The sequence below is a fragment of the Balearica regulorum genome, chromosome 2 (assembly GCF_011004875.1).
Source record: "Balearica regulorum gibbericeps isolate bBalReg1 chromosome 2, bBalReg1.pri, whole genome shotgun sequence".
Classification (NCBI taxonomy): Eukaryota; Metazoa; Chordata; class Aves; order Gruiformes; family Gruidae; genus Balearica; species Balearica regulorum.
The window spans coordinates 76,447,505-76,471,110 of record NC_046185.1 but is presented as its reverse complement, the minus strand read 5'-3'; the positions used below and the strand labels follow the sequence as shown (position 1 = coordinate 76,471,110).

Genomic DNA, 23,606 nt, shown 5'->3' with positions numbered 1-23,606 from the left:
CACAAGGTACTTTCCCAGCTCTAGTTGGTCATTTACTTAGGTATGAGGAGAGGGGCAGCGTGCCTAATACATGCAGTTCAAAAAGACTACAGACAAGCAGACAATGCAGGTTAGAGGAGCAGGATAACATGGAAATATATTTAAGAGCATATAATAGATAGCTTCAGACTTGCACGTCACAAATCACCATGTGTAACACTGGTAACATGCCGTGGTCGATAACGGGGCTCTTTGGAGGCCTTTGCGGGAAAGGAAAATCTAGATCTAAACCCAGAGACTGCCCAATATAATGAGCCTGGTGAAGAAATAAACCACTCTCCACATTTTGCTGGGAATTATTAGTCTTAAGTGATAGATTTTGGCAATCCACATCCTTTACAGAGGTGGTCAGCTTCCATTCAAGCATACTGCAGAATCTAAACAAATGGACTGTGAAGGTGATGTTCATGAGCCACCTTAGAGAACACACTCTATAAAATTGCTTGAAAAGTGTATGTGGTGTAGTGATTAAAACCAGAAATGATTAGTGCACCTATGCAATAAAACAATGTTTTATTAGGTGATTTTTAAGACCACAGAAAAAAGGCTCAACTTTTCTTTTTAACTTCATCATCTTTCCCCCTCGTGCATTCTGTTCTATCAACTCATTCTCTTCCTTAGTTTTTATGTTAACAATTCCATAAAATCTCTACTAGTTTCATATTTCTAGCATAACCCAGAGGAAAATAACATAAAACACTTTTGCATTGTAATTATACTTTTCTTCCCCAGAGCCTAGCTGCCAGCAAACTCAGCAAAGAAGAGACAGAAACCCCCAACCCTAAGCCAAACACACATACACATACATACACACACACTTGTGGGATTCAAGCGTCCTTTCCGTAGTACGGAGACACCATTCCACTCACAGTTGCATATTTATTTCTGATTAAAAGTGATTTAAAAGTTAGGAAGTGTGGAAGAGAATCAGGTCAATCCGTAATAAGCTATTACTGAAACCATTAGGTATTACACAATAAAAATTTTTTGAACAGTTGCTTTCTATTTATGGGGACAAAGTATACTCGCCTGGGGCATATAAGCACTTCTATTGAGAATAGCTGCACAAATGAGAAAAAATACTTTTAGTACCTTCCTAACAATGCAGACTTATTAGGCAGTAACGACAACAAATACTGGTTTTGCTTAACACCAAACGCTAAGAGTGAACTCCAGGCTGGAGCGGTGGTTAATAAAATGGGATTTCATCACTCTTGCAGATTTTTTTCTTATCCATCCTCACAGCACCTCAGTCCATTCAGATTTGTGATGTTCCTCTTCAGTTCCTCCATCAGTGCATCCATCATTTTCCCTTACATCACCTTCTATCTTTGTATAGGATAGTATCTATAGTATCATCTGAAGTCAGGCAGAGCCCTGAGAAAATTAAATGTTTCGTGCACAAACCACCTGTCTAACTTGCAATTAGGATGCTACAAAATAACTCCATTTAATTGGCCAAAATATGCTTTAGCCAAATCACCAATAATGTAAATACCTTCACTGAAGATTTTCAGCAGCTAGCTCCAAGTATAGTTATGAAAACATTTTTCATACACCTCTCTGCTATAAAGACACAAAGCTCTACTCTGATCTCTTCTGAGGTACATTAACTGACTCCTCTTGGACCTCCTCATCAATGGAATACCTGCTTCACTGTCCAAAGTTCAAATAACAACAGGCTTTTCAATATACTTTGGCTGGTGGCTTACTTTGGCAATTATATTTCTAGAAATATTTTAACCTAGAAAAGCATGCTTTTATCTTCTGAGTTTAGTTATTACCTATTTTACTGCACATTCACACTTGATTACTCTGCTATCAAAATTCCCACGGCAGTTAAGATGTCCAATGATGTCAATAGAAGTATCTACCTGGAGAGACACTGCTTGGAGTACCTGAACACTTCTCATCACCAAAACATTTTGCCTTCTGAAACTGCTCAGTGAAGAAAGAATTATTCTTGCAGCAAACAAAACTGAGGACCAGAGTATGCCAAGTATCTCCCTGAAGATCTCGTGCGATACCCTCCACAGTAGCATTGTACCTTTTTCAAAGGACATTTCCCAGGCACTCTGAAAACCAGAATCCTGTGCTGGGATGAGGGCAAATTGAGGGCAGTGAGGCCAGGACAGTGCATGCCAAGCACACTCACCACCTAAAACACTGCCAGGCACCCTGGGGCTATGCTACCAGCAAAGAGCCACAGACATGCTGCAGAAGCCCATAAAGGCAATTGGTTGTATGGAAGGATGGCAAGAGACAGACTTCTTTTCCAGTAACGTAGACAGCCAAGAAATCACCGCATGGGGCAAGAATCAAATGCAGGGTATCATGAGCTCCACTTCAGGCTCTAGCCATGGGGTTCTCTTTCTCAGCAGTGCACACTGAAGCTCTCCATGGGAGCCTGGTAAGGAGGGGAATATCGGACAGGTGGAGAACAAAGTGCTCACAGAAGAGCTCTGCTGTCACGCCACCACTCCTCTTTGACAGCAGATGGACTAGACCAGATTATTTCAGACACAAGCAGAGATGGGAATACTTAAGTCAGAGCTGAATTTGGCCCGCTCTTTCATAGTCCTCTTGTGAAGTCAATTATCTCATCAATTGTGCTTTGCCCTGGGGCTCTCCTTCCCTATTAACTTGAAATACCAGGAGGAAGAAATGCAAACATGCAAGAGTGGTAACTGGATGTTATGCTCTGTACTGATTTGCGGATAGTAAAATGTTAACGGCAGTGTCATCTCTGGTGCTACGGTGAACAGTAGCCTGATGCAAGAAAGGGGTCATCATCTGAACACCCACTTGGAATAAATTTTCCCCGTTCATATTTTGCGCTGTTAGTATCAGATCCTGCTTCCACTTCAGCAGTTGGGTTTTGCCACTGACTTCAACGGGAGCAGGATCAGACCGTTCACTGATTAAAATGCAAAGCTGCAGGTATCTCCTACATGGGATGAATCCCCACAGGGAAAATTTGTCTGCATTTTTATTCATGTGAAACATTTTAAGGCTTTAATTTACACAGTTCATTCAATAATAACATGCATGCTGTATAATGGGGTACCTGATTAAGCATGCTTAAGTGCTTTGCTGGAGCAGGGCCATTTCTAGAATTTGAAGGTTCACTGTGATCATATCCTCAAAACAGACAAGCTAGTTTGGGGAATTTTTCACCTGAGTTAATGGGCTTAATTAGGATCAGCATAAAAGGTCATTTTTCCTACGGGAAATTTGGAAATGTCTTTAAGTTTCTTTCATTTTAGCCTCAGTTCCTACAGAAATTAGGTTGAGAAGGTCACACTGTTGTAGGTTTGTAAGTCTGTCTATGAAACCCTCTAGTAACTTTTAAACTGGCTGCCAACTTCTCCTGAATTAATCAGGAAGGATAACACTCTAAAGTTCAGTTCCAGAAGTTTCACAGAGAGGTAGAAGGACAGAGCAAGGAGATTTTCTTCATATATGTGCTGAAATAGAAGCTCATTCTCTACTATCTCCCAGGGATACCTGAGAGAAGGATGCTATGAACAACAGCAAAAGTTCAACCCAGAGTGTACTGTGTTTTAGATACCAGAGAAACGAGTCATTAACGCAGGATTCCAAAAGAAATGTTTAAGGAATTATTTGTTGGGGTCTGAGGGAGAAGAAGAAACAAAGAAGAAAAAACAAAAAAAGAAAAAAAAATTCCCAAAATCCTAACATCTGTTTTGGTTTTGAAAAGCAAGAAGGTGAAGCTTCTAGGATTTTCTGCTCCATCTATTTTTTACCCTTTTTATCCATTATTATCTCTTTATCTCTTTATTATCCCCTTTTTTCCCCCTTCTTATCCTTAATTAAAAAAGAATGTAAAAAAAAAACCCAAACAACAAAGCTCCTCTTTTAAACTCCGAAGAACCAGTTAATTTTTTTTCCTAAAAATACCACAAAAGGATTGTGTTTGGAAAAATTTTTAGCAGGTATGACTGGCCACTGTTCCACTGGGTACAGTACAGCCTGTACAGTAATGCTCAAACATTATCTTAATTCTCCTGATTGCTCATAATTTCAGCATGAGATTATAAAACTCTCCTCTCACCTTAGAGTGGTCCCTACCAGATCAGCACAGAATCAAGCTGGTGGTGTGTTATTACTCTTCACATTACAGCATGTAAGTTTAAAGACTTCTGTCTCCATTGCTTTCAGTCTGCTAATTTTCTCAGAGGCACTAATTTAACCCCGTGGAAAAACCGCAAGGAGTTTCCCTGTGCAAGGATTTTTTGTGTAAAAAAAATACAATCGATACATTGCCAAAGCCTTGCATTATGAACAGTGGCATACATTTAATGTATCTTGAAAGTGATGAAAAGCCTTTTTAGTACAGTCTGTGTCCTTTGTAAGAGCAAACTGAAGACAAGTGATTTTATTTGAGGAACATCTGAATCCCATTGATTAGCTTGATGAATACAGAACAGGAAAGCTGCCAGGTACAGAGGAAGCTGGGCATGTCCACAAGGGACACAAGGGAGTGGAGCAAACAAGCAAATTATAGTATATGCATGCTTTTTTTTTTTTTTTTTTTTTTTTTACCACCAAGTGTTTTCACTTGGAAAACTTGGACACTCAGACCTCTAAGTTTCTTTAACTGACTGGTCAGTTAATCAGCATATTGTTCTCATTTTATGAAGGCAAGTAGAGAAGAGTTTTAAAAGTAAAAAAATATATTTTGAATTTATAAATAATCAATAAAATGTTCACATACATTGTGCTTAATTGAAATAAGATTTCCTAAAAAAACCCCCCTGAACCCTCCTTTCCTCTTTTTAGGGAGAAAGCAGGATAAGTTTTACCTGGTAAAAAAGAATTGTGTCACTCCTGAGCATTTATTCAACAATTCTGAGAGGCTAGTAAAACCCAAAAAGGGTTTCAGAATAAAACCAAAATACCAATGCTTTCTTGCAATAGTCCCCAAAGTAGTTTCTACTTCCAGCAACACCAGGAAGTGATACAGGCTGGCCCTTCTACAGCCCTCAACAGGCCACCGACAGGCTTTCTGTATAGCAAGTCAAGTATGAGTGTCTGTTTAGCTTTCAAAACGCTCTGTCTCTTACAGGTAAAAGACAAGTAAAGAAACTTCTTATCTTGAACTTAAACCAGTAAATTATGTTTTCTTACAGTCTTTATAATTTCTATAAAATTCTTCATAATTCTTATAGCTTAAGCATTATAAGAGTTCTTAAATTCTAACATTCAAGTCTTTACTGTCACACCTATAGACACACCTTATAAATAGAGCTAGTTGCATGTTTTCACTTAGTCAAGAAAAAAATGTTGAAAATATTTCCCCATTAATTTTCATGTTTTTACAAACTGAAACAATATTTTCCCCTTTAGTTTTTAACTTCTTGTGAAGTGAAAAAATGAGGAAAGAAACAATCATGGGAGAGAAAACAAGAAAAATGCTAACCTACAGGCTTCAAAAATCAGGTATCAATAATAATTTTCATTAGATGCTTGAAGTGAAAAAAATAGTTGTCTTGTTTGTTTGCTCTAACAAGTAAGTAGATACCCCCCTACGAGTCCTTCACTGTTTATGAGATGTTACCATAATTTAGCAACTTCACTTTCACCTTTTAATCACAATAGTATTACAACAAACAAACAAAACACAAAAAACAAAAGAATTTGTCAGTCATAGTCCTCCTTTCTCATTTTTTCCTCAGTGTTCTTTTGTTTTAGGTCTTTGTCCTCCATTACACCCCACCTTTGCTTATGGTACAGTAGGTTGGAAAGTAATTCTTTTATCCATGCCAGGAACCAATTATGGAATCCACAAAAGAAGCTGACAAAAGAGACTCTGTCTCTGCTCTCCAGCCTTTTGCTCCCTTAGGCCCTAAAACCCAGAAGTGAATGTGCATAGCCAGAATTCTCAATTTCTTAGAAGAAAGCAGGCAGGCATTTTAGTCAGTGTTTATCGACTTAGAAGTGGTAATAGGAAAAGCTGAGTCTAAGCATCTCTAAGGATGGACAAGCACTTTGGTATGGGTATTATCACCTACCCGGAGCAGAGAATACAAACATTTTGAACAGTTTGCTTTCTGTAGTTCCCTGTGCATTGCCTGCATTTGAATCAGTAGGATCTTGCACTACAAATTTCAATGCCATTTTAAATACCAACCTTCCAGTTTGATTTGGCCCATACATAACGTGTAAATCAAGCATAACTTCAAATTCATACCCAGGATTAAAGTTCTCTCACACACACACACCCCCCCCCCCACGTGCATGTATTTGGCTGGACAGAGATGTTTAGTCCAGCTTGTTACTGATAAAGCGTAAGTCTCTCTACTTTTATAGGTGTGACGATTTTTTCATATTCCTCTGTTCAAGTGCAACAGAATACGTTTAAGATACCACTCGGTTATTAAAGGTAGGGCTCACAGAGTTAAACTGCCCTTTTTGACTAAGGAAGAGGAAAATAGGGAATTTGGTTTCACTTAGAACAAACATTCACAGTTTTTCCACAGACCACTTGGAGTGCAGAGCTAGGCTGCAAGGGAATTAGAAGAGAAATATGTCTTTACATTTAGTCAGGATGGAAAATGTGAAGCTAAGGTTTATTCCTCACCCTATGAAATAGGTAAATAGCCAATTAAAAACCTAAATATCAGGAAATGAGATAGAAAGACTATTTGATTCACTGGAGTCCAGTCCCATACTTTCACAGGTATTACTTCAATACCGTGGCAGGCAGCAGAGTGAACATGTAAGGGAATACAAAATACCCCCGTTCCAACTGGTGTTACCTTTGCCCAGGACTAAGTCTCCTTCTTCAGAACTTTCTCAAGGAGTGAGAAAATGAAGCAGATCTGGTCACCCAAATTTACAATATTCTTATTAGAACTGAACAGGAAAAAAAATATCTTTCATGGTCAAGGAACATTCAAGGGATATAAAGGACTCAGTAGTTAATACCTATTCAGTATGTTATCAACTTCTAAAGTAGTTCATTCTTGCTACTGGGTTTCATCCTTTCAACAGTCATTTATCACTTGAAGTTAAAGCATCACAGAAGAATATGCAAGGAATAAAGCAGCTGACTTGCACACAAAAATACAAGATCACCTTCGCCCTTCTCCATCTCAGCAAAAATCAGCAGAGTTTATTACATGTAAGCTCTTCTGGATAAACAAAGAATTAATTATGTCACTTCTTGTTCTGTCAACTTCTTAGGAATTTTAATAGCAGACTTCTCTACCCATACAGGTGCTACACAGAAGCCTACCTGCATACTATATATGAGATATCTGAATAAGAAGTGTGTAAACACTGACAGTAAGTTTGTCTCACTGTCCTTGAGGGGGGAGTTCATAGTTTTGCAATGACATTAGAACACAACATGGCTGTAATTTTGGAGGGATGGAATAAGTTATATTCTGTCTTCTAAAATAACATGTATTTTAGTATGGAAAGTTAAATGGTGCCTACTGCATGTACTAAATATATATTGAGAGTCATGGTAGTGACTGGAAGCCAAGTTCGGAAGACAGAACTGCTGTCTTATGTACACACACACACGACCCAACTCTCACAAAGAGGCACTTTTATACTGGGATGGAACAATAAAGAAGGCTTAAAGTGGCTGTACACATAAATGATGAGTGTATGAGAATCATGACCACAGAGTTTACTGTACAAATGCAGAATACAGGGACAGATGATGGGCACATCGTAGATTGCATGGCCATATGTTTAATAAATAAATGCATCACAGGCCTTCGCAATTCATCATACAATTTGGACTGGCTGATTTCTCTACCAATCACTCTCCCTTGGCACTTATTTGAGCACTCTAGATGCCATGGACAGCATTAAATAGTTCCAGTTAAAAATGAACAAAAAGAGAAATATTTCTTTTTTCCATTCATATATTTAGAATATTCTCTCTGTATTTTACCTTTCCAGAGTAAGTTTCAGTTCTGGACCAGTAGCACATTTTCTAAAGATAAAAATGGAATGAGTTCAAAGTTTAGTATTCTACAGCCCTGTCACTGGAAAAGAAAAAATTCCAGCTGCTCAGTGAGAAAGACAACATTAATTTCAATCCTCAAAGATTTCAATCCTAAGGAAGAAAAAAGAAAGCATTACATGCAGAAAAGACATTTAAGGACATTTGGAGAGTCTCTGAATCCTAGATTTTAGTCTCTGAATTACTGCATTGCTGGTAACGAAGTCATTTGTCTGTGAAAGAGGATGGATAGTAAAACAATCTGCTCATGCTTTTAAAATGCTAAAACTCAAGCTGATAAACTTTTCTAGCAAAACACATCTTTCTATATTGGCACTAAACCTGACCTACTCTTATGCACTCGTTCTAAGCACATGCACCATTTATATGCACTAATTACCACACCTTGAACACAGCTGCCATAAATATACAGGCAATATCTATGCAATATAATAGCCAACCCAACATGCCACCACCCTTTGCAAGAATGCATATAGTAAAAATTCGAGCTTACGTCAGGAAGATGCCATCACAGTGGCATCACCTGCAAATATGATTTTATCTGCATGTTCCTATTTGTGATGAAACTGATTTAAAAAATCTAGAAAATATATTTATTTTTCTTTTTAGTTGCTGAACAAAACAACTCGGTAAACTAGGTTTAATTTTAGGGCATTCTTGAAGAACTGAAAAATCTTTGTATAAATGTGTTATCTATTAGTTTAGAATTCACCTTTAGCATTATTCTTACTTGCTACCTGCTGAAGATCTGTGACAACATCGGCTCCCTCTGGTGGTCAACGTAAAAAAAGTTTTACATGGCCATTCAGTAAAATCTCTGCACCAGGAAGCTTAATCTGTTTCTAATTCACTGGATTTCGTAGGGGTTGAGCACATTCATCATGTATCAGAAGGGGTTTAATCGTAAATTATACATCTGTCCTTATTTCCTAAGACCACTGAATATCACTGACATTGGAGTTGTAATACTGGAATTTGTTTTGATTTATAAGCTATCTGTGCATTTACTTGTCCTCCCGAAAGGGCTCAATAATATTTTCCAATTTTTTTTTTATTTATTTGTTATTCACCTATATCTTACCAAGAAGGACAGTATTTTGAGCAATGTTGTTTAGTAGTGCAGAATATATTAAAAGTGTTTCTTAGTAACTCTGGTAAGAACATTTTTGTGAAAAACTGTAGTATAATAGTCAATTTATTATCAACTTCTCCATGTCATTCTCATGACACTTCTAATGTCTCCATGGTTAAAATAAAAGGAGTAAAACCAAGCCAATGTTCTTTCATATCACTGCTAACCTAAGACTCCATCAAACTGACATAAACTGACATTTCTTCCTCTCGTGGAAAATGACAGAAAAACTCTCATTCTCTTCCAGTGGTTGAATCGAGGCGACGTTAGAAATCCTGGGTGGAAGCCTGGAACAAGCAGGGATTCCCCAACTGCACCTCGGTGCTGAGCTGGTGCGCATGAACGAAACTTCTCGTGAGTTCACGTTGCCATAATCACACTTTGCTGAAACACTTGAGCCACTTGCACGCACACTATTAATGAATTAACAGTTGTGAAACAGAGTATCTATGCAATTCCACTGAATAGATGTGGATTTAATGAGTGTCACTGGAAGTTGTGCCCACACTGTGCACAGTAATAGGAAGTTTTAAACATGCTAATATTATAGTATAATTTCATATAATTAAGATGATTTCTTGTAAAGAATGCAGCATTTTTTCTTCCTATTTTTAAGTTCTGTTTAATACTATCTATGTACCTGGCACTTATGAAATTGTAAGAAACAAAGGATATGAGCTAGCATAAGCAAGGAATTTTTTTTTTACATTCAGAAAGGCAGAGCTGGCTAGCTGAAATCAGTTATTAAAATATTTTACGGAGGAATTTCACAGAAAATATTAATTCCCAAAAACATATTTTTAGAGGCAAATTTTGCATTTTAATTAAAAAAAAGTAAATTAAGGATGAGTAATGAAATGTTTGAGTTTTCACTTAGAGCTTTTGAAAGTTTGAGCAGATATTGCCTGAAAAGAGACAGCTTTTAACAGCAAACTTGTCAGTTATGTGGAGAGGGGTCATAGCTGTATTCCTTCAAAGCAAGGAAACTTTTTCATTGAAAATGTAATTTTATTGAAAACTTGAGCCTCCTTTAAATTAATCTGATGTCAATGTAAAGAACTGCTTTTACAATACGCTGTACTTCTACATCGTACTCAATAAAAAAACTTTGTTTCACCACTTCATTATTCCATTTTTATACTAGTCTGAACTCCATGGGGCATGTAACTATGTGGAGTTACAAATAGGATGTAAATAGAGTAATGAGAATGGGTAAATTAGGTTCTTAATCGTCACATTGTGAACACCTACTAGTTTTTCTTTAAAAGAAGACTTACAATTAAACCATTGTCTTGTCTTAAGAAGCTATTACAAAGTACCTGGCAGAGCAGAGAGTTCAATTCTACTCCACGTTTATTAGAAGACCCTTAGGGTATTAAGTATACTTTCTGAAGCATCACTTAATAACTACATGTCATATTTGTATTAAAAACCATCAAACCCCTTTCTAGTTATGTTTCACATTATCTGTAGGAATGCTTTTCTTTCTTATTCTCCATTTTGCCTACCTGGAAAGGATTCAAGATGAACATGATTATTTGCTTGAGGGTAAAACAATAATTCTTCATCATTTAGAGTAGAGTTATGTATTGCAACTCACTCATTTAAATAACATAAATGTCTTAAATCACAGTACATGTGAGGTCAGAATAGTTCTGGGTGTGTGCACCATTGCAACTCATAAAACCTATGTTTATAGTTCAGAATGATTAAAAATACATGCCTTATGGGCTGTTCGCATGAAGAACTTCAGCGCAAAGTTTTTTGTAAGTACAATCCTATAGCTGATATTTTAATTGTAACTCACTGACTATTCCTAGTACAACTGTAAAAAAGAGACTCGTGGAACAAGATTTATCTTGAGCAAAGAATGTTTGCAGCTTTTGTTAGAGAAATAGAACACACACCTTGATTTCCACAGGATGTCTCCAGCATCAAGATAAAATTACTCATACTAAGCATCAGGATGAAAGCAGAAGCAAAACCTATGAATCAGTGCATTTGGTACTGGTTCTTAGTATTCCTTTTAGGCCCCTTATAGATCCAACAGATCTTTCTGTTTCTTTTTTTTCTCAGCAGCTTGATTGATAGCCAAGATATAGAAAGAATCTTGCAGTTCAACTTGACTGGGCCATGCCCAGTTCTAGTTTTGTTCCAAAGGAACAAAACATACACAATGAAAGAAAAATAGAATATATTAGAGAATGTAAAATGTTATACCTAGGTTAACAGAAAAAAAAAAGAAAAATATTTTTAGGAATTTTTCATTGAATCTTTAGACAGTATTGAAGGTAAGACACCCTGTCCCCAAAACACTCTCTTTGAAACACCAAATCAAATTAAACCATGGGTCAAAATAAAGAGAATCTTTTGAAAAAGAACAGACAAATGTACGGATAATCTTTCTGAGGCTGATATATAGATTTATATAACACAGCATTCAGTTCTGGAGCGTACATCTCACAGACGAGTATGAACCACAGCCAAAAATAACCAATAGTAATTAAAAGAGAATGTGCGAGTTCAAAAAGAAAGGAAGCCAAAATCTCAGTCAGAAAAAAGGTTCTTTTCCAGCAGGGGAGGAAGGAAGGCAACAGAAGATTCAGGGTAGCAGAGGCAACAGGAGGTTCAGAGGTATGAAGGTCATAGGAAGAGGCAAGGTCTGTCAGACGCGCTTGGTATATGAAGGGAATGATGCACAACAGTAAACTGTTGGGGGAAAAGAGTAAAAAGATAAAATTATAAATATTGTGTAGGTCAGACAGCAGAGTGGCTAGCACGCTCAGTAATGTTCAAGAATGAGATGCCCAAAGGAGGTGTAGGTGTGTGGGCACATGTTTTAAAATTCGGAATCCCACAGATGCTCTAACTCCCTCGGTTGACGTATAAACTCAAGTCAATCCCAACAGCACAACACCTACTGATATCCAGCACGTCTACGAATTCTGCTTTACATGGCCTGAATTTTAATTCTCCAGAAGGTACCAGATAGATGATGTTGGAAATTAAACTTCACTCTTTAGCCTCAGATCAGGCTGAGGCTAAAGAATAAGAGGACTGATGGTGGTATAAGCCTCCTAAGTCACACTTGCAAGTTTTCTCGCTTTAAAGACCATCTTAAGAAAGAAAAGGCTTGGTACTTGACAGGTGCCTTCCGAGGCAGGGCACTGTGACAGGCCACCAAATTCCCTACTCAGCAGCCTGGAGTTCTCAATTATTTTAGAACAAGATGTAAGAAAATGTAGTTTCCTCTCTGTGAGTTCCTCTACCTATTTTTGCTTCAAGTTAACAAAGTCTAACTCTTAGAGACTATCCCTAATGGCTGTGAAAGGCTAGATGTATACCTAAGGTGACTGAAGAAATACAACCAAATTGCTTGTGAATCTGTCACAGCTTTTGTCAAGTGGCTTGTATTACCTGTTAATACATCAATGATATAATGAAAAACATTAAAAATTAGATATGAGGACAAGGCTCGTTTCTGTTCTCCTTGTTTGTTAAAATTAACCTGGTATTATCCATCAACTAGTACAATACATGTCATCTACATAGTAACTGGGAAATGCTCACATCTACTCCTTCATCCTTTTCAAACTTTCTAGTTAAGTGATGATTGATTATTTTGATCTATAGTCAAGAACAAAGACATGTTCAAATCATGATTTCACTTCTTTAAAGACAGAACACTTTCCAAATTCAAAAATCAATCAGTTGTCAATCCCTTACCCAGTGCAAACCCTGAGTTCACTAGTACTTTATCCAGTGTCAGAGTGAAGAATTGAATTTCAAGATCTCACTCTACAAGACAGTGGATTGTTTATTCCTTTTCAAACAGCTTTTAATTTCTTACTGCATTTCTTAATGATAGTTAAAACAAGTCAAATAAAGGGCTGATCATGGAGGTTCACATTATTCTAATGAGCTAGTTGAAAACATTTCAAGGCAAATAATTGTTTTAGTTGCTCGTCTGGGTGCAGCAGTCTTTCAATACGTGCATTCTCTACCTGAGGTAAGTAAAACAGAGCTTACTATCGACACATTTATTGGGAACTTCACAAACTATGTGACATAACCAAACACCATGCAACAGAGGTGACAATCTCCACTTCCGCATTCCCAAAGCGCAGTCAATCTTAGAATCACAGGCCATGAACAATCTGATTAGTAAAATAATGAAGGAGAAAGGATCCCATAAACATATTATTTTAGATATGCACACAACATGCAGCTAAGGGTCTACCAGATCAAAAGTTAACAGGAAAGGTCATGTAATGAAAACAAAAAGATTAAAGAGCAAAAACTGCGAGCAACAATTGTACTCTTGTTTGTGGAAGAGATTCCTACCATTAGTCAGAAAAACCCAAGTATCGTACTAAAGGCCCTATTCATGAATGACTTACACTCCACATAAGTTTGGAAAACTCAGTGAAGAGCGATTACCACCATCCTCTATGAAATGAAAATTCCTCAACATGGGTTTCCCAGAGCACAATGGGACAACTGTGTGTTTGCTGGGAAGGAATAAGGAGTGAGGCTTGGTGCCCCACAGACAGTGGCAGATCATAAGGAACAAGAATTTAAACTCCACACGATCACAAAATTCTAATTTTTGAATGGGAATGTCATCTTGTGAAAGACAAACTGCTGTTGACAGTTACCTACTCAGTAAAGGAAGACCACAATCCTCATCAGAGAAAGCTGTTTTGAGAGTGATTTCAGAACAAATATGCCTTTCATCAATAGCTGGCATCTCCTTCCCACCTTGTTCTATGAGAAAACCCATTTACTGAGATTAGAGTTAGGAAGATTGAAAATTTTGTTCTTCTTTGAATCTACCGCCAAAGTCCTATTTGCACTGCTTGAGGCATTCTCAGGCAATAAAATCATCATTGCAAAACTCTGTGCTTATACTGCTCAATCACTACAGTATGTAAGTACCTTTCAGAATGGCATTAGGCAATATAATTAGCATCTGTCATACATGCTGCTTTCTCTCATGGGTACATCTATACACACTTCTCTCGTGCAAATCTATACACATATCTCTATCTAGGTAGAACACAGCATAATTATAAAGCTAAACTTGTCCCTCTCCAACACTGATGCTTTAAGTCTAAAATAAGTACCAAGCACTATTCTTTTGCTCTCAGTAAACTGAGGACAGTAAAAGCTCATGTTATGTTTGCATATACAAGCTTAATCAAATCTTTTTGGCTGAGATATTGTATTTGTTTAAGAGCAAATGATCAGGCTGATAAAATCAGAGCTGCATTGATTAAAGGGTATTTGATCACCAAGGTAGATCAGGAAAGTGTTGCGAAATAATAGTGGTAGAAACTCAAATGAAGCAGAAATAATAACGCAAAGAAGGCCACAACGGATTTTTAATAAAGAAAATGTTATAGGCAAGCTGATGGTATCTAGTTTAAAAAAAAAAAAAATTAAGTATGATATGATTTCTGTGCATAAGCTGGTAAAAATGAATTAGGGTTAATCCTCAATAAGATTCAGGTTTTCTCTTAGTATGCATCTCCTTAATTTCCTTCTTTCCCCCCCAATAAAACTTGTCAATCTGTATTTCCTCAGCACAGATTTGAAAAATAATGCTTTAGATTTAGCTGGTATCCAGCAGCAAACACATCAACATTAATGTATCACAGTAACTGCTACCTGCAGAATAATTTTGGTAAAGAAAATGTCCTGGAAAAACATTCTTTGTCAAATTAGCAGCTAATGGAGACATTTCTCTATCCCACGGTTAGAAGACACCCTCCCAACCTTCAAAGGAAGTGTGTCCACGAGATGCCGTAACGTGCAGAGCTTCGCTGCCTTTACAGGATCTACATGGGTGTGCAGGGTAAGCCCACAGGGAACATAATACATGATCAAAGACTTGGATTGTGTACAAAGATTTAAAGACAGTCAATGGATAAGCACGAAAAAGTAGCATGAAAACATGCTTTTCACGAATACACAAGGATGTGGAAAATATCGTACTACTTTGTCTGATAACTGTTATGCCCCAAGGGGAAGAGCACACAAAGGACTATCCAGAGATGGCAAGGAACATGTATCCATTAGGAAAGGAAGGCCTTTAATAATATACAGCTCCTGTAAATGGTTGAATTTTCCTAAGGAAGACACCCTGAAGTTTTCAACCTAGACTGACAGACCTATTGACTCTGGAGAGACAGAAAAAAATGTTAGTACAGAAAAACAAACATGAAGAATTAATACAAGACAACAGATTTTTGCTTCCAGCTGCACCAAGTCACAAGGTTTGATGGTTGTTTTTAAATGCTTCCACACAATGGCCAGGTATCATCCGCAAAACTGTCTCCAAACAAGTGTTTTGTTTACTTTATATTAATTAGTTACACTGCATTGGGCATTTAAAAAGACAACAGGCTGGAAAAAAGGGAAAAAACAGACATGTATGTCTAGAGAGCAGAGAGGAAAGTCTGGAAAAGCTACCCCTGAGAGTAACCATCAAAAGAGTGGAAATGCAAATAAATACATATATTTTCAAACATACGTTTAGGTACCAGCTCTGTTGGTGCTGTAACATCTGCTTCTCTGTAACAGACTGTTGGATCCACAATGTCTCTGTCAGGAGGAGGATAAGGTGGGGGTGGGGGGATCACTAACTGGGGTGGACCACGAGTGGTGCCTCTAGGAGGCTTTTGTGGTACCTGCCGTCCATCACCTACAGGGGGATTAATTGACTAGTTACTTCATTGCAAGATAATGATCACTCTGTTTATTGTTATTTTTTAAACACACACTGATTTTCTCTTACCCACATCCGAAGTCTCTCTGGATCTAATGCTTCTTTCATTTTAACCCCAAATAATTAAGCGAGAAGGAAAAACTAGGTCTTTCTGAAACCAACAGCAATGGGACCAGAATTAGTCCCAGCACATACATGTGCCACACAACTAATAGTTAAAATCACAAGTTTTGGCAGACATAAGAAAGGAAAAAAAAAAGTTTAATTAAAAAAAAAATTGAAAAAAGCTGTGTAAGGGTATGTGAAAAATGTGGGGTTTTTTTATCTTCTTAAGTGCCAAACTGCCTGAATTTGTTGACCTCTAGGATACTTTACATAACTATTCTCCTGACTCTTTGAGAGAAAGAGGAAAATGCCTCAGGTCAGTATTTTGAAGTAGGTATCTTGACAGATTTTTCTCTTCTTTTTCTGAGTAGATTTTTTATTATTTTGACATTGTGGAGAAGCAGATGATTAAGTCATTTTTTGCAAAACAGTGTTTCAAGCTATCGAAGGAAATGCTCCTAACTTTGGCTGGCAGCATATTTCAATACTATGTGCGATAACTAAATAAATACATGCACCTTTGCACTCTACTCCATTAACCATTTACATTGCTAAAAAGCTGCTGCCAGTTTGTAGTGTACAGATCTAGAGCTATTGCAATTTGGAAAGTCCTTAGAGGTTGAAAGTGCACTGAGGGACCATGACTACCTGCTCGTTCTGCTCTCATACCCTGCCTTAAGCATCTGCTGTGGTCATTGCTGAAGATGGATGCTGGCAGAGACAGACCTCTAGTCTGATCCATTCTGATCATTCCTATACTCTTAGGCTCATGGTCTGCTGCTGCTGAGAAGGAAAGTAGCACCAAGAGGGAGAAAAAAAGATTAAACCATTATGATTTTCTACTTAGGAGCCACTAGCTTCCAGAGATTCAAGACACAATTTAATGCTGGCAAATGTGCAGACCCTTTTTTACTGCTTTAAGAAAACTGGGCACAATACTTTGGGATCAGAATAAGTGATTCAGTATTGAATACTGAAGTGAATTTACCAGTTTGATAATAGTTTTGATGGGATCTTTTGCTCTGATTCACATGGCTAACTTGGGAGATACATAGGTAGCTTTAATCCTTTTTCCATCATACGACTGCCTATTTCTTGCAGCACGTTTTTCCCTCACTACAGTCTTGCTTTTTTCACAGCTTTTCTCTCTTGCTTTCAGAGCCATCTGTGCTTTCTCATCGTTTTCTTGCAAGGGCCCCGAAGAGAGGCTGTTTTACCAACCTTCCCTTGCTGTAACAATTTTTTTCTTGTTAATGAATACATTCATTCAAGAAAGCAGCAGAAAATGAAAAGCACTGCAGATATGGCTACTGTGGTACAAGTTCTTTGTCGGTGTAAATTAATAAGGCCCCATTAAAGTAAACGATACTACAGAATCCTACATTAGCAGAGTCTGGCCAGCAAGCACTTATGTACACAGTACTGTATGGACTAGAAGTGGCTCTGCTCTGCTTTATTTCATCTGTAACATTCCGAGCACTGATACAAAATAAAACGAACACTTATAAAAAGTTAAAGCACTGAATGTCATCAATAAGCAACCAGCAGCAGGGCAAGGCATGAGGAGTGACAGATTGTGACACCTGTAATGGTTAAAGTAAGCCACTTTGCTGAAAACTCCTGTGTTATACAGCACAGCGATAACATTCCCCTTTAGAGGGTTTAAATAAGAGATGTCAGTGGAGTTGAACATGTCACAAGATAATGGACTCCTGCTGCTACATAAATGCTGAGGCATTAAATGTGAAGCATTTACTGAAAATAAATGTTGGAACAAAGCCAAGAGGTTTCTTTCTAAACTGTGAGGCATTTGTAATGTAAGCAATTATGTATGACAGGATGTCATATCTGTATGTCTTAGGCATTTAATGAAACATGAGGTCAAAGGCATGAACTGAAGTGCACTGAGTGCATTACGGCACTTGAAGAATGCTTCTCTTAATGTACTGAAAAATGAGTTCTAATATGTGGGGTTATTATCTCATATCTTTACCCATCATAAAATCACTTTGTTGGCTAAAAGCATAATCTTTGGGTCCTCACTCGGGCAAAGCTTCCACTGATCTGAATAAGTTGGTAGTCAGATAACGACAGAGGTCTGGGAGAACATTTTTCAGTCTTCCTGTATGAGCTGGTGTCACGCACAGCTGAAGGCTAGAGTTTCTTTTGTTGTCTCCAGCTATGTACGGCATTCCTTTGAGAGCATCAGCTATTCTCTTCTACTGATTAGCTAAAGACTCAGCAGAGACTGATTTATAATAAAACTGAGGACTAAATTCAAAAGAAAAACTTCACTGAATATGGTCAGTGGATGCTAAACTGTTGGAGGACTACAGGAAAAGAAAATGTCTTCAGGCTTTAGGAACATGAGGAGATACTGAACCAGCTTGACTGTACTGCAGCTCTAGCAGAACCTCATGGCTTCAGATGCATTCAGTATTGCCTGGCCTATCCCCATGTACGACCACTTCCATTTACTATTTCTGTATTTCCGTTTACTAGCAAAACCACTATGACCTTAAAGGCACAGAATAGGCCCAGGGCTGGTGCTTTTGGGTATCTAGCTTGTACCAAACATTCAAATCACCTGATGAGTATTATTTAACTTTCACTACCCTATGGTACTCTGAATGGTGCCATTAAAAAAAAGAGGTAATATGCAAACACTTATTTCCAGACTTTCATTCTGCAGAGAAATGTAGTTTTTATCCCCAGTTATGAAATTTTCCAAACTCACAGCATAACACAATTAAGGAAACTTTGAACAGTAAGCATTGAAAGCACATGCACAGGATTACACAGGAGAAAAGAACGCCTCTCACCCATTGTGCTCTTCCTCTTATCTTCCCTCTCTTCTGTCCTGTTTGGCATGGCAGGAGTGGGTGGAGCAGATGCAGCTGGTGGAAGAGGGGCACGCCTCTTCTTTTTCTGTAGATCATTTAGGGATGCTCCTTGTGAAATCTAGTAAAGTTGAAAAATGGGCACAGTAAAGGATATGTTTTGTTGATGTTGTAAACTGTTAGTAACAACAACAACAAAGTGATTGTCATATGACCTAATTTCTCAGCACAGTATATTTATAATTAGCAATTATAGTGTTAACAGGAGATTGAGAAGAGATTGGAAGAGGTATAGTAATAGTGCACTCAGAGAAGGAAAGGGACAAGAACTGCAGATGAATGTCACAGCAGAAATACCAGTTTGGTAGATAGTTGATGCTTTTGGTAAAAGGGAACTAGAGAGCTCGACACTCAGCAACGCACAGTTTGACACAACGTGTATTGTTAAGCTTGAGCCATAGCGTGATCTTGTTTTTCCAATGGTTTCTTCAGACCTTAAATTATGGTTAAATACTCCAATCAGTATGCATAGGGAATAAACTGTCTCTCATTTATTTGATTTTCCTCCCAAATTCTTGTTTTAAGGACTTCTGAGAGAAGAATCAGAATTGAAAGTTTGCTTGCATGATGATATGAGATCACACTGTACTCTATTTATGTCTACTGGACTTCACAGACATACTTTTGAAGATCTGTCACACCTTGGCTTCCAATAATTGCAACATGCTGGTTGGCAAGCCGAGACTTCATGGCTGTTTACACTGATTTTAAAAATATGAAAAATTTTATTGCAAGTGACTTGAGTTTCACTGGGTTGCATAATATTTTCTGTAGCCTGTTGGAACTTAGCTCTATTTCCTTTTTCTGGAAAAAAACCACCACAAAACAACAAAAAACCCAACCAAAAACATGTAGGAAAATCTGTTGCATTTTTATATTTGAAATGTCCTGACAACACTAGACAGAACCAGGCTTAGCTGAGGCAGAGGGTAACGGGAGCTGCCCACATGTGGCATGCTGTTGGCATTCCTCAGTCTTCACACGCATCACTTCACTGCTCTGTCTGTCCTGATACTCCCCATAGCTGAAGATATCTAATATACAGAAGTGCCTCGTGGTTTTCTAATATTTCAAAGGCCTAAACAATAATAACAACAATCTTTCCTTTAATCCAGAGGATTAATGGACTCTTAAAATACATTTGTTGTGGGAGATTTCATTAAACATATAGTAGCTTCACATTGCTCATAGCTATTATCAGAGTTCAGAGGAAGGCACTCATTTATATGCGTCCTTTTCAACGCTGAGTGAAAACTCTGAGAATAAATGAATTTTACAAAGAACAGGACATGAATACAGCCTCCATCACTTAGCCTTCCTTTTTAAAAGCACTCAGGAGGGTCTCAGGTTATAAAACACACATATTCAGTTCCACCTTTCAGGAGAATGCTTTAACCACTGTGCCACATGGTATTTGGACACTCCACACCTGTTCTTGGTGAACGTGCATCCTGCATATGGAGAAACTTGGAAGTAACTGCACTGGACATAGAGCATGCTAACCAGGATGAGCTGCAGCTTTGTGGCAAACAGCTTCTATAAAGTGAAGGAGATGGAGGGTGGGAAATAAAGGTGTCCTGGTCTTGCTTCCTACTATCATGGATTATTTCTGCATTTTACATTAAATGTCCACTGGATACAGTGCATGACTAAAGCCAGCGAGGCCAATCAAGATAAAACTAGGCATAGTAAAAGGGCAAGAACGTTCACAGTAACTAGTGATTTTGCAAGCTTCAATTTTGGTCACCAAACTTCATGGAATTTAAAAAATTAGACTTATACCCAGAAAACAACATTAGGCTAAACGTTCAGGAATGGATACAGTAAAATTTTAGAGCTCCGTTGAAAACCTTTTCCCATAGTTTTGGTGTTACTTGATAATTAAGATGGAGCACCTCTCCTGGTGAAGAAACTGCCTGCCAGCGGTTAGGAACTGACTGCAATTGCCTGAAGTTGAATCCCATGCTCCTGCCTCCCCAGTTCTTACAGAACCAGAATGCCCAAGATTGAGTTGAACATGGGAAACTCTGTTCAGTGAAACAGACTCACCAGGCTTTGGTTCACAGAGGAGGAATGACATGGAGGACAGCTACCTAATGCTACATTCTTCTCCATGTCTTTTTGGGGCAACTGGCAAATAGGCACTTGGAAAAAAAAATCACATTCTTCGGCATTGCATTTTACATTCTTAAAGACATGTGAGCATTTAATCCTGTATCTTGATTCTTCAGGATACTACCTTACAAAATTATAAAAGTGAGAACTTGGATTAATCTGACTAGGAAGTCTCCAAAATTCAGTAGCTATGGAGAACTTGAATCATCTGGGAGACACACAGCATCTGAACCTCCCCAACACTTCACAAGCACAAGCCACAACTTTTGCGATTATTTAATGGCATTGTGCAGTTTTCACATTCACTCCTGTCTCTCTAGACAGAAAGGTCATTTTACTGGAGGACAAGAAATGGATGGACTGGTGATTTAAAAGAAGTCTAGGAAATCATGGAATCAATCATAGAATGGTTTGGGTTGGAAGGGACCTGAAAGACCATCTAGTTCCAATCTCCCTGCCATGAGCAGGGACACCCTCCACTAGACCACGCTGCCTAAAGCCCCATCCAGTCTGGCCTTGAACGCTGCCAGGGATGAGGCATCCACAATCTCGCTGGGCAACCTGTTCCAGTGCCTCACCACCCTCACAGGGAAGAATTTCTTCCTTATATTTAATCTAAATATACTCTCCTTCAGCTTAAAGCCATTACCCCTTGTCCTGTTACTCCATGCCCTTGTAAATGGCATGCCCTCTCCAGATTTCCTGCAGGTCCCCTTTAGGTACTGTAAGGCTGCTGGAAAGTTTCCCCGGAGGCTTCTCTTCTCCAGGATGAACAACCCCCGCTCTCTCAGCCTGTCTTCATAGGAGAGATTGCTCCAGCTCTCTCATCATCCTCATGGCCTCCTCTGGACTCGCTCCAACAGCTCCATGTCCTTCTACTGAGGACCCCAGAGCTGGACGCAGTACTCCAGGTGGGGTCTCATGAGAACGGAGAAGAGGGGCAGAATCACCTCTCTTGACCTGTGGTCAAGTTCCTTTTGATGCAGCCCAGGATAGGGTTGGCTTTCTGGGCAGCAAGTGCTCATTGCCGGGTCATGTTGAGCATCTCGTCCACCAATACCCCCAAGTCCTTATCCTCAGGGCTGCTCTCAATCCATTCTCAGCCCAGCCTATAGCTGTGCTTGGGATTGCCTCAACCCATGTGCATCTTGAAAAGACAAGAGATCACTAATCACTGTTTCCCAAGTACCAGATGAGCAAAGGATGTTAGTTTGGTATAAATTCCTCAAAGATACATTGCTGCTTCACTAAGAAGAAAGGATCCTTGTTAGAAGCCAGCTTATCTTTTTCCGCTCTATGCATTCTTATTTAGTTGAATCTTCTGAGGAACATTAGATAGACGTATGGATGAACACGCTGCTACAGCTAAAGAAAAGGCTAGAAAATAGCTAGTGCACAATTGCAGTAATGCAAGTTTTGTCACACACACACAAAAATGCTTTTATTATACTGTCAGCTAAGTGCCGTATACTTCACAAACACCATAAAGAAGATTAAAAGCTTGTTTAAAGCCAGCCACACTACAATGTATATAAGAAGTGTCTAGTTCAAGAACAGGTCATAAAAACTGTTAAAAGTAGTTCTCTAATGCCAACCTCGGTAAACCTATGAGGCTGAACATAAATGGAAAAAAACCAAAGAACATTCTGTGTCTTTCTTGCAATTGTATATACCGAAACAATAGAACTTGAAAATAATTTGTTATGGCTGGCTGCTTCTTTTATAAAGAAATCAAGCCTTAACAACACTATCTGAAGTAATTTCCCATCCAAACTTTGTTACAGAAGTCCCTCTCTGAGCGTAACAGAACATTTCCTAGTCTTAGCACTTGTGGTTCACCTATGTAGCATTTTTAACTAGATGAAATTATTAGGTGAGCTTCTGGAATGCAATGAATACATAATTTTTAAAGATGTTAGTAAGTATTCTCTGACTATAATTAATACCATCAACTGACCCAGAGATGAATAAAGTGGGCCAAAAGGACCTAAGTCTGACTAACAGTGTCACTTTTGTTCCCATACTGATGAGACCACGTATGATGTGAAATAAGAATTTTCCATGAAATTCATGTCACGGCTCACATGCTATTTGAAAAATACTTCCAATATTGCAGACAAAGTATCTGAGGAATGTGCTGAATGTGTTTTCCTTCTGTGAAAGCTCAACATTTTTATTAAAATTTGAGACCTTTAGATAAGATTTTAGAATATATTTAGAGCATAACAACAACGTCATGGGGAGGTTATGTGCCAAAATTGTGTGGAAAAGAATCCTACAAGGCTAATACTTGAAAATCTTGACCAGTGCCATTTGACAGTCACCTTACTTGCAAAAGATCTGTGGATACTGTAAGAGTAGATGTGTAAACTGAGTTTGAGTTTCCTTATGCGTAAGAGTACAGTATTTTCTTTGGGTTAGGTTGCACTGAATATGAATTAATGAAAAATATTAATGGAGGCCCATGGAAACAAAAGCCACCACCACCAAAAATTCATCAAGCATTCAAAGACAAGGAGATTCTCAGATAAATTTCCAATGTAAGCTCCACTCCTTTGCCTTGCCTGCCTCTACTTACAC

At 38.2% G+C, this 23,606-nt stretch overlaps 1 protein-coding gene across 14 annotated transcripts in view; it reads right to left on the bottom strand.

Annotated features, from left to right (window-relative positions):
- COBL (cordon-bleu WH2 repeat protein) overlaps positions 1-23,606 on the bottom strand; it is a 168,689-nt gene that overhangs the window by 33,495 nt on the left and 111,588 nt on the right. For 12 of the 14 annotated variants that reach the window (XM_075744739.1, XM_075744733.1, XM_075744727.1 and 9 more), the window contains 2 exons: positions 18,834-18,972; positions 15,712-15,882 (listed from right to left, as the gene is read on the bottom strand). In XM_075744739.1, the coding sequence (XP_075600854.1) occupies positions 15,712-15,882; positions 18,834-18,972 (310 nt within the window). The remainder of the gene's footprint in view (positions 1-15,711; positions 15,883-18,833; positions 18,973-23,606) is intronic. The other 2 variants (XM_075744740.1, XM_075744738.1) reach the window with 1 other exon arrangement.